Source organism: Sinohyriopsis cumingii, chromosome 18, assembly GCF_028554795.1.
Source record: "Sinohyriopsis cumingii isolate HCF-2022 chromosome 18, ASM2855479v2, whole genome shotgun sequence".
In the NCBI taxonomy this organism is placed as follows: domain Eukaryota; kingdom Metazoa; phylum Mollusca; class Bivalvia; order Unionida; family Unionidae; genus Sinohyriopsis; species Sinohyriopsis cumingii.
This window is the reverse complement of record NC_142978.1, coordinates 6708801-6724272: the sequence shown is the minus strand read 5'-3', so window position 1 is coordinate 6724272 and position 15472 is coordinate 6708801. Positions and strand designations below refer to the sequence as shown.

Here is a 15472-nt window from a genome sequence, read left to right as displayed (position 1 = left end):
TCGCTTTTGAATGTGATTGCCTTTAATAAATATCTTTTAAAAAACATGGATACTTAGCAGAATTTCACTAAATTTAATTGAAGGCATCTTAGCATAATGGACTTCCAAATTTATAAAAATGATGTGAGTCTACCATCAAATAAAGGTGCCATTACTAAAAATAGAAAACATTTAAAGAACTCTTTCTAAAAAAAACACTAGACTGATTCTTACCAAATTTGCTGTGTGCACTTTAGCATTATTGCCATTAAGATTTCTAGAAATGATGCAGATTCCACATCAGATATGACCACTGTTCATAGAAATATTGAGAAGCTTTCTAATGACTTCTAAAGAATCACTCCATAGAATTTGACCAAAATTTGAGAGTAAAATTCCTAGCATGAAAACCTTTTTAAGTTTTACAAGTGAAACCATTCTGCCTTCAGATATGGCCACACTTTCTAAAAACAATGATAACTTTGAAATAATATAAGTTCAAAGAGCAATCTTCCGAATTTAACCAAATTTTACATAAAGTGTCTTTGCATAAGGACTTAAAATGTTACAAATAATGTTGCTCTGCTTCAGCTGTGCAAGAAGAAAGAAACAAAAAAAAATATAGAGAAACCGTGATCCAGTTGTTTTTCATAAAACCTATTATTAACAGAACTGGAAGCAATTTCTACAGAAAGCATTCTGGAGTCCCAGGTTTCATAGTTAGCTGCTTTTTGCATTTGGCTGTTAGGCTTAAGGCAGCTAGTTGAGCTATCTCAGACCCACTTGGGCCTCATGTTAGCTCCAGTGATTAAAGACCAGAAAACTTTTGCATTGGCCTGGTGCTTTGCATCATTTATTTGGTGCATCACAGACAAAATGTGACAAGGCCTTAAAAATATACATTACTCGTTTTTCATTTCCACACCACTATTCACTGCCTAGTCAACATCAGTATAATTGATTCTTCAGTTTTTGGTTGAACATAAAATCGAGATAAAGTTTTTACAAGAGTCATCTTTGTGTATTGGCTATTCAGTTGTCAATTACTGACATCTCTGACCATTGCATGGTTTAGGTTTCTGCTGAGTCAGCATGGGTGGGGTAACTGTCTGAGCATGATGTGTGGAGAAATGAAAAATAGCTGTATTGTATATAATCTTCTGTATCCTTCATATCATTATAGCCTTTTGAATAGTTTTAGAAATTCATCATTTTATTGTAATCAAGCAACTGTACACCTTGAGCATATTTTGTCCTGCTGTATTTTAAGATTAGTTACACAGTTTCTAATGATGACATATTGAAAGGAAAAATCAACATACTCGTAGCAGACCTTAAAGAGAAAGAAAGTGTTTTGGACATGATGACACTTTTTGTCTTGTAACATTTTGAATTAATACCAAAGTCATTTGAAGCCAAGATCTTTAGTCATGATTGGTTGCTTGCATTAAGGTATGGACTGTAGGTTTAAATATACTTGTCCACTTTGGTCTTCTTTATAGACATATTTTCTTTATGAAGAATATGCTGTTACTAGTGCTGTTGGTTTTTCTTTTAAAAAATGGAAAATTGAGGTTACTTTTGTTCATTATTGTGTAAAGAAGACTAAACACAGTATATATTTAGCTTTCATGATAGTAATTTTAAAAAAATCTTTTGCAACATTGCTTCAACCTCTTGAAGACTCGGAACGTAGAATATACCTAGTGTGCTCTCCTGCATCATGTAAAAGGCAACTAATTGGAAGCAGGTATTGTGTTGCTATCACACGTCTTAAGAGGCAACTAATGGAGGCGGACTTTAGGTTAGCCAATGGTGACAACCATTGTGTCCATGAGCAAGGCACTTCACTCCAGTTGCCTTGGTACGGTAAAAAACTTTGTTATGCTCTGCATTAAAACACCAGACCAGTCAGATAATTTCGTTTTGCACTCTGTGCATTGGTTTGATATTCACTACAACATATGCAGTACTGGTTAATTGATGTAATAGGATGTAACTGATGCTTAGTGACATTATAACATGCTTTTCTTGCATTATAATTTTATTTCTTTTTAACAACTTTTTGGTCTTTAATTTATTAAATATCATGCAGTTGTATCTAAATACAGATTCCTGAAAACTAATACTGTATTCAGTGTAATATATGCACATGCTTGAATAAGTGCAGTCTGGCTTTGCTTAAAATGTACAAAATATTATTGTTTTAAGCACTCGTCTTGATCCCAGCACATTTTGTGAGAACGATGTAGCTGCTAAAATATGCTTAATGTCATGATTGTTTAAAATAACCTACCACCTTACATCCATATCCTGTTGCTGCTTAACTTTGCAGGTTAAATCAGGCCCAGAAATGGTTCTTGATTGTGTTTAATTGTATTTTATTTTATTTATACATTTGAGAAAGATCGAAGTGGAAAGTACTTTGTAGAGAAAGGGAGGTAACTCTTTAGTATGTACATGTTTTATGTGTCTGATTATTATGGTGACTTTTGATCTCACTGAATTTACCGAAATGAGAATTTGTTATGTACATGGTATGAATGTTACAAAGAATGTGGTAAATAAGCACATGTTAAAGTCACAGTATTTGTTTCTGTATAAGCAATCAGTACTTGTATTCTCTGGCTAGTATCAATCTGTTGATTGATTTTTATTATCTCTCTGTGGACTCGGGATATAGAATAGGTCCAATTCAGTACTTACACATGTCGTAATCGGTAACTAATGGAGACAGGAGCCATGGCGGCTTAGTTCCAGAATTTTGATCAGAAAGTGGGGGTTTGGATCCTGCCTTATCTGTACGTATGTGTGTGTGTATTTATGTATGTATCTGTGTAAGTATGTATATATGTATGTATGTATGTATGTACCGCTCCGGTGGCCTAGTGGTTAGAGTGTCCGCCTTGGATGCGGGAGGTCATGGGTTCGATCCCCGACCGAGTCAAACCAAGTACTTACAAAAAATGGTACTAACAGCTGCCTCGCTTGGCGCTCAGCATTAAGAGGTTAGTGTTTGGACTAGTTGGCCTGGTGTCAGAATAATGTGACTGGGTGGGACATCATGCTACATGTCTGTGGCATGATGCCCCAGTGCTAGACATCACTATAAACTGCCACATTGCAGACATCGTAGCGATATGATTGAAAAATTGTTAAAGCTATGTTAAAAATCCAAATCGCAACACATGTATGTCTGTCCATCTGTCTATGTGTGTGTGTGTGTGTGCGTGCGTATGTATGTATGTATGTATGTATGTCCATCCATCCTCCAAATTGATCAAGCAGAAGGCTAAAAGCCTAGAAACCCTCTCCTGAATAATTTAGTTATTCATGTTTCTGTTAACATTTTACTGTTTGTCTTCCAGGATCAAAGTAACTTGGATATACAGCTGGGTGTGACGTCAGTCGGACTTGTTGTATTTCAAAATAATTTAAAAATCAATACATTCCCATGGTAAGTTCACATCCAACTTTGCTTGGGACTAGATAAACTTAGTGAAATGTGAGATGGTACTAATTATGGAAGATTGTTCATACTTGTGTCATTTTATCTTTTAGTTGGCATGAGATTTCTTTCTAACCTTTGAAAACAAATTGGAAACAAAATTTGCTATGCTACAAAATCTTAATACTTTCATAAAATGAGGAAGCACCAATGAAAGTAGTCTTCTGCATTCATATTATAGAAGTATACAAGTAAAGAGAAGTTTGGTGTCAGTGAATTTTGCTAAAGCTAGGATTAATGTTAGAGTTACTTGGTCCAGATATCATTTTTCATGGTGGATACAGATGCAGTACTTAGCCTGGTAAGTGTGAGTGCTCAGTCCTCGTGAAGTTCTTTAATATAAATTGGATTTTTTCAGTTTATTTCAGCATTTTCATGCAAAACAGAAACTATATGGTTTCAATAATATATTGTAATATTAACACACCTTCTTATGTCTCATCCTTTACTTGAAGAAGCCATTAAAGCTGTCTGTATGATTTAAATCACACAGTATTGATCCACAGATTTAGCCAATGATTAGACCTGACAATAGTTATTTCCCTTGTATATTGTTTTTGTTGGTGACATTAAATAGTAGAAAGTACTCTTGAAAGGAAATCACAATAATAATTCTGCCAGTAATGTTTCATTGTTAATATAAATTAAGTGACGCATAAAGGAAAACAAAATCAGACAACCATTAAGTGTTATTTACAGTTGTGTGTGTGGTAATATAAAAGACATGAATAGCAGAATCTCTCGCGTTCTTCTATTTGATCCTGTTTAAATTAGTTACAAGTTAGTCCTCTGAGCAATCATTATTCTCAGTAGTTTTATTTTCAGTATTAACATGTATAGTTTGATTTGAAATCTTGATACTTTTTGAAAGAAATGCAAAGATGCATCTCAACAGCTGATCATGTCCTGCATACTTTCAAGTTGTCAGTAATTTCGAGCAGTTGCCTCCCTTTCACCTTGTGCTGTCATTTGCAGGGCCAAAATAGTAAAAATTTCCTTCAAAAGGAAACAGTTCTTCATCCAGCTTCGCAGAGAAGGGGTGAGTATGTGTCCATTATATGATTACTGGTTGATGTCTTCAAGAATTAGTTGTGATAAATGTTAAAATTTCAGTTTTGAAGAAAAAAATGGAAATAAAAAATAAACAGCTGCTTTATGAGGTGGAATTTAGAAGCAGTTGTTTCATTAAGGTAAAATAATTTCATGAACAGTTATGCATATTAATTGTAATAAAGGCCACATCTTCCATGCATGTTTATTTTTCCTTATTTTAATGGATTGTTTTTACTAAATCACTTAAAGCTTGACTTGACCAAAAAGTGAATTATAAATATATATTGTATCAGTTATGTGTGTCACGAGACTAATATTTTTCGTTGTCAAATGTACAAATCTTCTGTTCCATTGAATTCCTTAGGTTATTGTTTAATGTTAAACTTGGTTCAAGTTTTGCTAAGATTTTTAAATCATTTGTTTTGTTTATATGCCTGCTATCAGCAAATTAATTATGTTATTGTCCATCCCATGCTTGTGTCAGTTACCAGTTTCATTTCTGTACAATAACTTTACTTGTCCACTATCTACAGTTACCAAAATTTGTAACTGGCTTATACTTTGGATAAGGACTGCTCCGGTGGCCTAGTGGTTAGAGCGTCTGCCTTGGATGCAGGAGGTCATGGGTTCGATCCCTGGCCAAGTCATACCAAGGACTTATAAAATTGGTACTAACAGCTGTCTCGCTTGGCGCTCAGCATTAAGAGGTTAGTGTTAGGACTGGTGGACCTGGTGTCAGGATAATTTAACCGGGTGGAAACATCATGCTACATGTCTGTGGCATGATGCCCCAGTGCTAGACATCACTATAAACTGCCACACTGCAGACATCAGAGTGATATGACTGAAAAATTGTTAAAGCTGCGTTAAAAATCCAAATCACATGCACATATTAGGGGTAAGGAAACCCAATAGATTTTATGGTCAAAATCTCTGAGGGCATATAATGTAACATTCATTGTGCTCTTGTCAAATGGTTGTGAAACGTACACTTAATCCATAGTTGCTGTATTTTCTGCCAATTCCAATCATTACACAGCCTGCATAAAATCTTGATTAATTTCTAATTAAACATTTGCAAAAAAAAATATTTTCAGGTGAAAAACATAATTTTTTAAAATTGGAGAGCAGTATTTTACTTTTTCTAAATCAAGTTAACATATATTAGAAAGAAAATAAAGAAATAGCAGTGGAATTTTTAGAAGTAACTGTGTAAGATAAACTTTGGAAAATACAATCTTTGAGTACAGTACTTTTAATGTAGAGGGGGAGACTGTTTAAGCAATAAAATTTTGTCAAGTAGACACATAATTTTGTTTGAGTTGGTTAGTTTTAATGGCACTTTTGACACATTGGTTATATGATGCCTAGGAATTGTGGAAATGATAAGGGATCACACTTGAATCTGTGACCTTTGGATTACAAGTCAGACACCATACCAGTTGAACTACTGCAGTCTCCCAAGAGAGGCAAATGAAATTTGTTGTGCATGTTTCTATGCATGTGTAGATGACCTCATTTGATTTTCTCGCAGCTGTAGCATTTTTAAATAAATGTATCTGATTGTAAAAACAATATTGGGATGTGTTATCATAGTAACATTAGATGTATTTCAATAAACTGTTTTCACCTTTTTATATAAAACATCGTGTTGTGACAGGTACATTGGATGTATATATTTGAATAAATTGCTGTCTCTTTATTTGACTTTAAAGAGCTAGGAGTGAAGAATTCAAATTTGGTTTCATTTTTTGCAGAATGAAAATATAGAAAATCTCATAGGTTTCAACATGGTCAGCTACAGATCGTGTAAAAACTTGTGGAAATCGTGCGTGGAGCATCATACATTTTTCCGGTTACACACTCCCAACCCTCCCTCCAAAAAAGTTTTCTCCCTTGGCTCCAAGTTCAGGTACAGGTGAGTGGTGGTGTGGAGAAGAAATGCCTGGTAGTATTGCAATGCTAGTGTTGGGATTGGTGAGACACAAATATCACTTTTCTGCCATAGATGATAGCATGATATGAAATGTAGAGTTTCGGTGTCCAGTTTTTGTGTTAAAATTGTTGTGTCAAGATTTTGTTAAAGTTTTTGTTTTATATTTTTGCATTAAAGTTGTTTGACTTAAAACTTTGCTTTAAATTAGTTATGTTTAAGCCATTTGCCTTGAGTTATTAATAAATTTTTCAAGTTGTTTGTGTAAAGGGTTTCATGTTAAATTTCTCTGTTAAAGTTATTGCAACTCCGATATTGTGGGAGATGCATTGTAGCAAAATGTGCAAGTGTGATACCATTTTCGTCACAACTCTTGTGCAGTATCAGCAGATAGAAAGTGATAGTAACAATTTGATGGCACCAACAATGGGAAACTCATCATTGTCAACGACATTACATCTGCTAGAGTAATATGTGACAGTAGACCATTATCGGCAGGTGTTTTGTGTATGACTATATAAAGTATCTAAAAGGGATTTAACTTTGTCTTCCAAAACTGAGAAGTTCATGAATGAAAACTTGCAAAAAATTATTGTTACTATTTTATATAAAAAAAAGTTATTTCCAGAAAATGCACTGTATTGTCAGAAACATCGTGATGGGTAAAATTTTGTGGTTTGAGAGTAAAGATATGATTTTGCTTGAATAAAATATGATGGTCACATCGTTTACCTTAACTCCAAATAATAAATAGTATTTATCATGGTGGATTTAATTTTGTCTATGCTGTTAATTGGATATTTCAGATTTTATAGTATCTCAGGTGCAAGTACATTTTCAGCCCAGGAACATTTTATTTAATGGTGATTTCCTAGAAATGAAAGCTCAGATTGTAAGAAAGACAGTATCTACCTTTTCTTTAAAAGGACCATTGTTTTTTTTACGCAGTAAATTTAATGTTAATGGATATTGCCTGTAATTTCAGATATATGACAAAGTGAATTAAATCAACTTTTTTATATTAAAAAATGTTTGTTATGCTTTATATTAATATTTACTTAAACAAAGAGTTTATTAAATCCAGGAAACTGTTTTTATTACCTAATGTTACTATTTATTGGCTTTCAAACATTTTATGCATTAGTGTTGTAATATTACATCTTTGATATTGTTTGTTGCACCTAGAAACATCATATTGCAATCATCACATACTGGCATTATAATATTACATTATAAATATTGTATGTCACACCTAGAAACATCATATTGCAATATGATGAAGTAATGATCACATACAGGTGTTGTAACATGACATCTTAAATATTGTATGTCACACCTAGCATCATCACATTGCAGTGTGAAGTAATCATCGCATACAGGTATTGTAACATGACATCTTAAATATTGTATATCACACCTAGCAACTTCACATTGCAGTGTGAAGTAATCATCGCATACAGGTATTGTAACATGACATCTTAAATATTGTATATCACACCTAGCGACTTCACATTGCAATGTGAAGTAATCATCGCATACAAGTGTTGTAACATGACATCTTAAATATTGTATATCACACCTAACAACTTCACATTGCAATGTGAAGTAATCATCGCATACAGGTGTTGTAACATGACATCTTAAATATTGTATATCACACCTAGCAACTTCACATTGCAGTGTGAAGTAATCATCGCATACAGGTATTGTAACATGACATCTTAAATATTGTATATCACACCTAGCGACTTCACATTGCAATGTGAAGTAATCATCGCATACAAGTGTTGTAACATGACATCTTAAATATTGTATATCACACCTAACAACTTCACATTGCAATGTGAAGTAATCATCACATACAGGTGTTGTAACATGACATCTTAAATATTGTATATCACACCTAGCGACTTCACATTGCAATGTGAAGTAATCATTGCATATAGGTGTTGTAACATGACATCTTAAACATTGCAATATGATGACTGTTGTTGTTGTTATAGGGTTTAATGCCATTTTTCAGCACAAGATAGGCTATACATGGTGGCCAGTATAGATGGTGGAGGAAGAAGCTGGGAAAACCCCAGAAAGAACCACTGACCCATGAGAAGCTATTGGCAAGCTTTCTCATGTATCCACATTGGCCGATCCCGAGACTCACAATATGATGAAGTAAGCATTATATGCAGGTGTTGTTACATCATAAAATATTGTATGTCACACCTTGCAACATCACATTCCAATATGATGAAGTAATCATCACATACAGGTGTTGTAGTATGACATCTTAAATATTGTATGTCACACCTGGCAACATCACATTGCAATATGATGAAGTAATTTTCACATACAGGTGTAGTTACATTACATTTAAACACTGTATATCATGGGTAGCAGTATCACATTGCAGTGCGATGAAATAATCATATCCTGGAGTTGTAACGTTACATCTTAAATGTTCTATGTCACACCGAGCAGTATCACATTGCAGTGTGATAAAGTAATCATATCCTGGAGTTGTAACGTTACATCGTAAATGTTCTGTGTCACACCGAGCAGTATCACATTGCAGTGTGATAAAGTAATCATATCCTGGAGTTGTAACGTTACATCGTAAATGTTCTATGTCACACCAAGCAGTATCACATTGCAGTATAATAAAGTAATCATATCCTGGAGTTGTAACATTAATCTTAAATATTCTATGTCACACCGAGCAGTATCACATTGCAGTGTGATGAAGTAATCATATCCTGGAGGTGTGACATTACATTTTAAATATAATGTAAATTGCCCCTCATAAGCCAGTTACCCCAATTTCATTAAAATATATTTAGCAAATTTTCATAAGAGAAATGTTTTCTTCCTACTAAACAAACCACTTACTCGAAAAAAAAAGATAATGGTGGGCACCATGTGGGTTATCTGACAGAAGATACTGTGTTCAACTTTTTTTCTTGCCCTAATTTTGGAGAAAAATGTCAGACATAGTGAGCAAGATGTCAATCAGTGGTGGTATCATCTCGTTATTAAAGGTTTTGTGCAAGCCAGTAACTCTGAAAAGGGCAGGACACCGCATTCCAAAGAACTCTTGCAAATAGTAAAAATCACATGAGCCACATGCTTGTAAGACCTGCCATTTTCAGTGTTATAGGAACTTCAGTACAGCCTCTTATTGTTATCCAGAATTATCACGAAGTTCATTAAAATTTTAAATCTGAGTCGTCCAAATTATCACAAAGCTCATTAAAATTTTTATATTATGTACAAGTACTCCAACCCTACATATTTATGTGTACCAACAAATATACTCAATTCCACTATGCTTATTTATCCGGTTCCTTCATATTTATATGGATTCAAGTTCTGTTCATATATATACTCGCAATCCCTGATATTTTTATATTGTCACTCAATTGCATTGATATATATATATATATATATATATATATATATATATATAGACATACACACACACCATATATACTTGATCAAAAGTCGGGTCCAGCTGCATACAAGATAGACCTTGATCTGCCATCTTGTAAAGTGCTAGCAGATCAGGGTCTGTGTTTTTTGTTCAAATTATAAGACCTAACAAAATTCATAGACTGATCTGCCATTGCATTATGGGATGGCAGATCTGAATAAAGTTTTTATTTGGATTTGACCGTCTCACACACACACACACACACACTTTATATAAGACTGTTATAAATGTATCTGCATGGTAGTATCTTTCCATCCCTCCCAATAATTTTCCATCCTATGCATTATTTATCATTTATGGGCAGTTTATAATATATGGCCATACAATTAGTGTCTTATTTATGTATTTAGTGGATAATGGCAGTATCAGTGAGGTTTCATGAATGGCACTCTTTGCTTGCAATTTATGTTACCTACTTGCTATATTTTGTTGTTGTGGTGAACCATTTGTTTCTTATTTCCTGAGATTTTTTAAAATGTATTTGCATTTAAACAGTAGTTGCATAGCATGTAACAGAAGATGACCAGTGAACTATTGTCTGGTATGGTAATGCATGTTTGACAAGCATTTAGGGCTATTGAGTAATTAAGAAGTCGGCATTGAAAAATCTTAGCTGAATTAAGTCACAAAACATTTATTTTATGGCTATGTAGGAAACAGAGTAACCCATTTGCTCTTTGTTTCTGTAGACAGTTAGGTGTTCTGTTGTCAAAAGCCATAGGCCTGAATCAGTGGAACACTTCATTGTCCACAGCACCTCCAGGCATATGGCTTGGTTTGTTCCCAGTATACTATGAGTACAGCATGGTCTTCCTTTCACCTGTCTAGTAAAAATTTGACCTTCATTGAGCAACATTACTATTGAGATCTGATAGGTGCTTGTTTCCTGGTGAACTTACTATAAAGTTTGCTGCAGCTTAGGATTTTGAAAATTTATGAAGTACTTTGTTTCATTGTGTTACAGAATTATTAACGTCAGTTATGCAAGTTTGCAAGGTTTTCAGAACATAAACTCAATCTTTTTTTGATAAATCATATTCTGTATGCAAATTCATAAGATCATCAGATCATGGTTGATAAAATGTATTCAGTATGGAATTAATGAGGTCATCAGAATATAACCTCATCATAGTTAATAATTGTATCCATTGTAGTTACAAAAACGTGACCCAAGATAAGCCTTGTTAGATCTTTGTGTTACATAATCAGTGGAGATCTGAGGTTTTCAGAACATAATCTCATCATGGTTGATAATTGTATCCATTATGAAAATTAGTGTGGTTACAAGAAGTTGACCAATGATAAACCTTGTTAGATCTCCATGTGACACAGATCAGTGGAGATCTGAGGTTGTCAGGTTGTTAATTGTATCATTAATGGAAATTAGTGAAGTTACATGAACTTGATCCATGATGAGCCTTGTTAGATCTCCATGTGATAAAGATCAATGGAGATATGATATGAAGCATTCTGCAATTCACTCCAGAATAAACTGGAATATGTTTGTGTTGATTGGTTTTTGATTGGATAAGGTGATTCATTAGCATGTTAGATAATTTTGTTGACTATTTCAGTTTTCATTCATATTTCAGAAACTGTATCATTTCATTTTTCTAGCTTTGTATTGCATGTAGCCATTTCATTCATTGATGTTTACCATCATCTTCATGCATGACAAATAGTAGTTCTGCTTTACTTCTTTGTATTCAGTGGTACATCTGTTATGAGCAAATACAGACTCTTTATTTAGTCATATTAAAGTGAAACAGATTTTAACCAATTAAGGAACACTGAATGGTTTTGGAATATTTTCACATAATCCATTTTAAAATAAAAATCAGCCGTACAAACACTAAAGATAAAAATATACAGTGGGGTAATTTTATTGGTTTGTAAAGTTAAAAAAATGCAGATTGTAAATTTTATATTTTTGTGGTGCAAGCTGGAAACAAATTCAAAGTCCTAACAAAAATCTCACAATCTTATGTCATGGGTGTTTAAATCACTTTTTCTATGTTAACTAATGGAAACAGTTGTTTAACACATTAACCCCTGGACTAGAGGTTTTTGTCATTTTCATCTGAAATTCGAGTAGGAAACACATTTTGAAAGCTATTTCTAAATACATCCGAAAACACCAACTTCCAGGTGATCTTCCAATAACATACTGCCTAGTTGTGTTAGAAACATCGTTTTTCATTGGCTATTTGGCTCGCACATAAGCAGAAGGGTTAAAGTTGGAGTTTTTTTTTTTGCTTAACAGACCTATTATTTATTCCAAATGCCCATCTTATCCTACTTTTTGCAAAGGTTTATCTGTCTGTTTGCAGTTCATACCGGTTTGCCTTAGATCTCAGACAAAAAAGTCTAAAATCTGAACACAAAATCGGATTGGGTAGAACAAATTCGGGTTTAAAAAAAAGAGGTTTTTACCTCTGTATTTTGTAGTGCAACTAGATACTCCAGATTATTTGGTCTCATTGTAGAGCTACATCTGTCTACCGTAATATAATACCACCCACATTAGCGTATCTTACATGACCTTGACACGACAGAGCTCGGCAGTAGGCTACTACTTCCTGCCACTTATTCTCGTCACCGGGGGTTAATGTGTTAAGGCATTTGTAATAGTCAAACAGACAAAAACCAGCCGAGATAAATAGCTGCTTGTTGTTAAAATCACATTAGTGAGAAACAGTCACTTTACTGGTGGGTCATTGATGACATAGTCATCGGTGTTATAAGAGTTAATATTTTGCATTTCGTATACTTCTTAATAGAGTCTCATCCTATTTAGTATGAATCATTATGAAACCAAGATGATTCTATCATAGGATGTGCTATGTACTCGCTCACCCTTTTTTTATTGAGTTCAGGGTCAAAGTCATACAAATTTATCATTTACTTATATTGTTAAATCATTTGATAAATTTTCTTCACATTTTAGATGAAGAAATTTGAAGCTGAGATGAATTATTTTCTGACATGCATTTGTCTCTTTGATCAAGGGGTCAAGATCGCAGTCATTTAACATTCGCATTAGGGTTTTGGTAAAAGTGGGGTATTCTATATTTTTAACTATAAACAGTTTTTCACAGTAGGGAAATAAGGTGCCAGAGACATTGAAGTAGAAGCTTTTTTTTTACCTCAGCTGGTTTTCTTCAGGTCTGATTTCTTAAAAATGCTTCCATCGAATCCTGTGTACAACCCTATTGAATCCTGTGTACAATTCTATTGAATTCTGTGTACAACCCTATTGAATCCTGTGTACAGTCCTATTTTATACCTGTGTACAACCCTGTTGAATCCTGTGTACAATCCTATTAAATCCTGTGTACAGCCCTATTGAATCCTGTGTACAACACTATTGAATCCTTTGTACAATCCTGTTGAATCTTTTGCACAATCCTATTGAATCTTGTGTACATTCCTATTGAATCCTGTGTACAATCCTATTGAATCCTGTAAACAATCGTATTGAATCCTGTGTACAACCCTATTGAATCCTGTGCACAGTTCTATTAAATCCTTTGTACAACCCTATTGAATCCTATGTACAATCCTATTGAATCCTGTGTACAACCCTATTAAATCCTGTGTACAAGCTTGTTGAATCCTGTGTACAATCTGATGAAGAGGGTCATGTTACAGTGATGTTGGTGATGACTAAATTGTTTTGTGATTCCCTGACTTTTGTCAGGCCTGCCTTAGCTGAAACCTGAAATAATGAAAATATTGTCATCTATGTGAATGTCTGTCCATACATCTGTTTGTTCACGCACTAGATTAAGGTCTTTGTTAAATTTTGTGATGTTGTTGTTGTTATAGGGTTTAACACCATTTTTCAGCACAAGATAGGCTATACATGGCAGCCAGTATAAATGGTGGAGGAAGAACCCAAGAAAATCCTGGAAAAAAACACCTACCCACAACAATCTGATGGCAAGCTTTCTCATGTACCCACATTGGCTGAGCCTGAGACTTGAACCCAGGCAGATAGAGGTGAGATGGCAGTGATCTGTAACAGTGAGTGCTTTAGACCACTTGGCCACTCTGGGCCCCTTGTGATGTTAAGCTCACTCTTTTTTACCTTCTAGGGAAATGGGTGGGGGGCTTAACAAAAGAAGCTCTTGTTTGACTTTATTATGGACAGACATATGATGAACTTATTTATGTATGGACGATTAATGAAGATTTCTGGATGTTTTGAGTATTCTTCTACCTTTAGTGATATACAATGTTTAAAAATGACTGAAGAGGCAGACACTAAGTAAATATAAGAAATGATCATCTAAGGGATGTGTCCTTTATTGGAGATCACACTGTAATGTGTAATGATCATGATATTGGGATGAAATTGATTTGAATAAATCACTATCTTGTGTCATCTGGTGAAATTGATTTGATTAAATTAATGTGTTTGTGTCATCTGGTGAAATGTATCTGAATAATTCACTATGTTGTGTCATCTGGTGAAATTGATTTGATTAAATTAATCTGTTTGTGTCATCTGGTGAAATGTATCTGAATAAATCACTGTTGTGTCGTCTAGTGAAATCCATATGTATAAATCACCATTGTGTCATCTAATGAAATTTAATTAAATCAATATGTTGTGTTATCTGGTGAAATTCATTTGAATAAATCACTAAATCATTATTGTGTTATCTGGTGAAATTCATTTGAATAAATCACTAAATCATTATTGTGTTATCTGGTGAAATTGATTTGATTAAATCAATATGTTATCTGGTGAAATTCTTTTAAGTAACTCACTCTGTTGTGTCATCTGGTGAAAATGATTTGATTAAATCAATATGTTGTGTTATCAGTTGAAATTGATGATCTTCCCTGGCTGACTACAGCTGTCAGACAGATTTATCCGTTATTTGAAATTCCATTCAGACCACCAATGAATTTCAAGCTAGGCAAGTTTGAAGCATTATGAAATCGCACATAGTCAATGGTCCAGATAACAAATTTTGAATGTTTTTTTTTACTCCCTGGTTTTAAATTAATTGGGTGGGGTATTTTGTGAATATATTCCAGCACACATGATAACAGATTGAGTCTTAATCATCAGGCTGATTATCTGCCCTTGTCTCAAATGGCTTAGTGTATAGGCACTGCATTCTCAAAATGTTTTGAGGATAAATCTTTGACTCACACCCTTAAATTAAATGCAGTACTTTGAGTAAACCAATACAATCAAAATTTTGTGTGTGTAGAGAAACCAAACTTTAAATATTTAATATTTAAGTCCATCTTCATTTTAATTCAAGTCATAGGATGTCGAAGTTAAACTAAAAGTATGCAGGTTTAGGTTTTGAATCCTACCATATCAGTTGTCGACCATGGTGTGTCCTTGGGCAAGGTAATTTACTATGCTTGTTGCTGCACCAGCAAACCAAACCATATTAGGGGAAGTAATGCGGGACAGGTAAACTGTGGAGTAAACATTTCAAAGACCATTCAGTGTCCTTGCTTTTCTTTAACTTCACTGGAATAAAAG

At 34.0% G+C, this 15472-nt stretch overlaps 1 protein-coding gene across 5 annotated transcripts in view; it reads left to right on the top strand.

Annotated features, from left to right (window-relative positions):
* LOC149776022 (tyrosine-protein phosphatase non-receptor type 4-like) overlaps window positions 1-15472 on the top strand; it is a 284029-nt gene that overhangs the window by 85984 nt on the left and 182573 nt on the right. For 4 of the 5 annotated variants that reach the window (XM_089941773.1, XM_089941770.1, XM_089941769.1 and 1 more), the window contains 3 exons: window positions 3348-3436; window positions 4463-4526; window positions 6298-6458. In XM_089941773.1, the coding sequence (XP_089797899.1) occupies window positions 3348-3436; window positions 4463-4526; window positions 6298-6458 (314 nt within the window). The remainder of the gene's footprint in view (window positions 1-3347; window positions 3437-4462; window positions 4527-6297; window positions 6459-15472) is intronic. The other variant, XM_089941772.1, reaches the window with a different exon arrangement.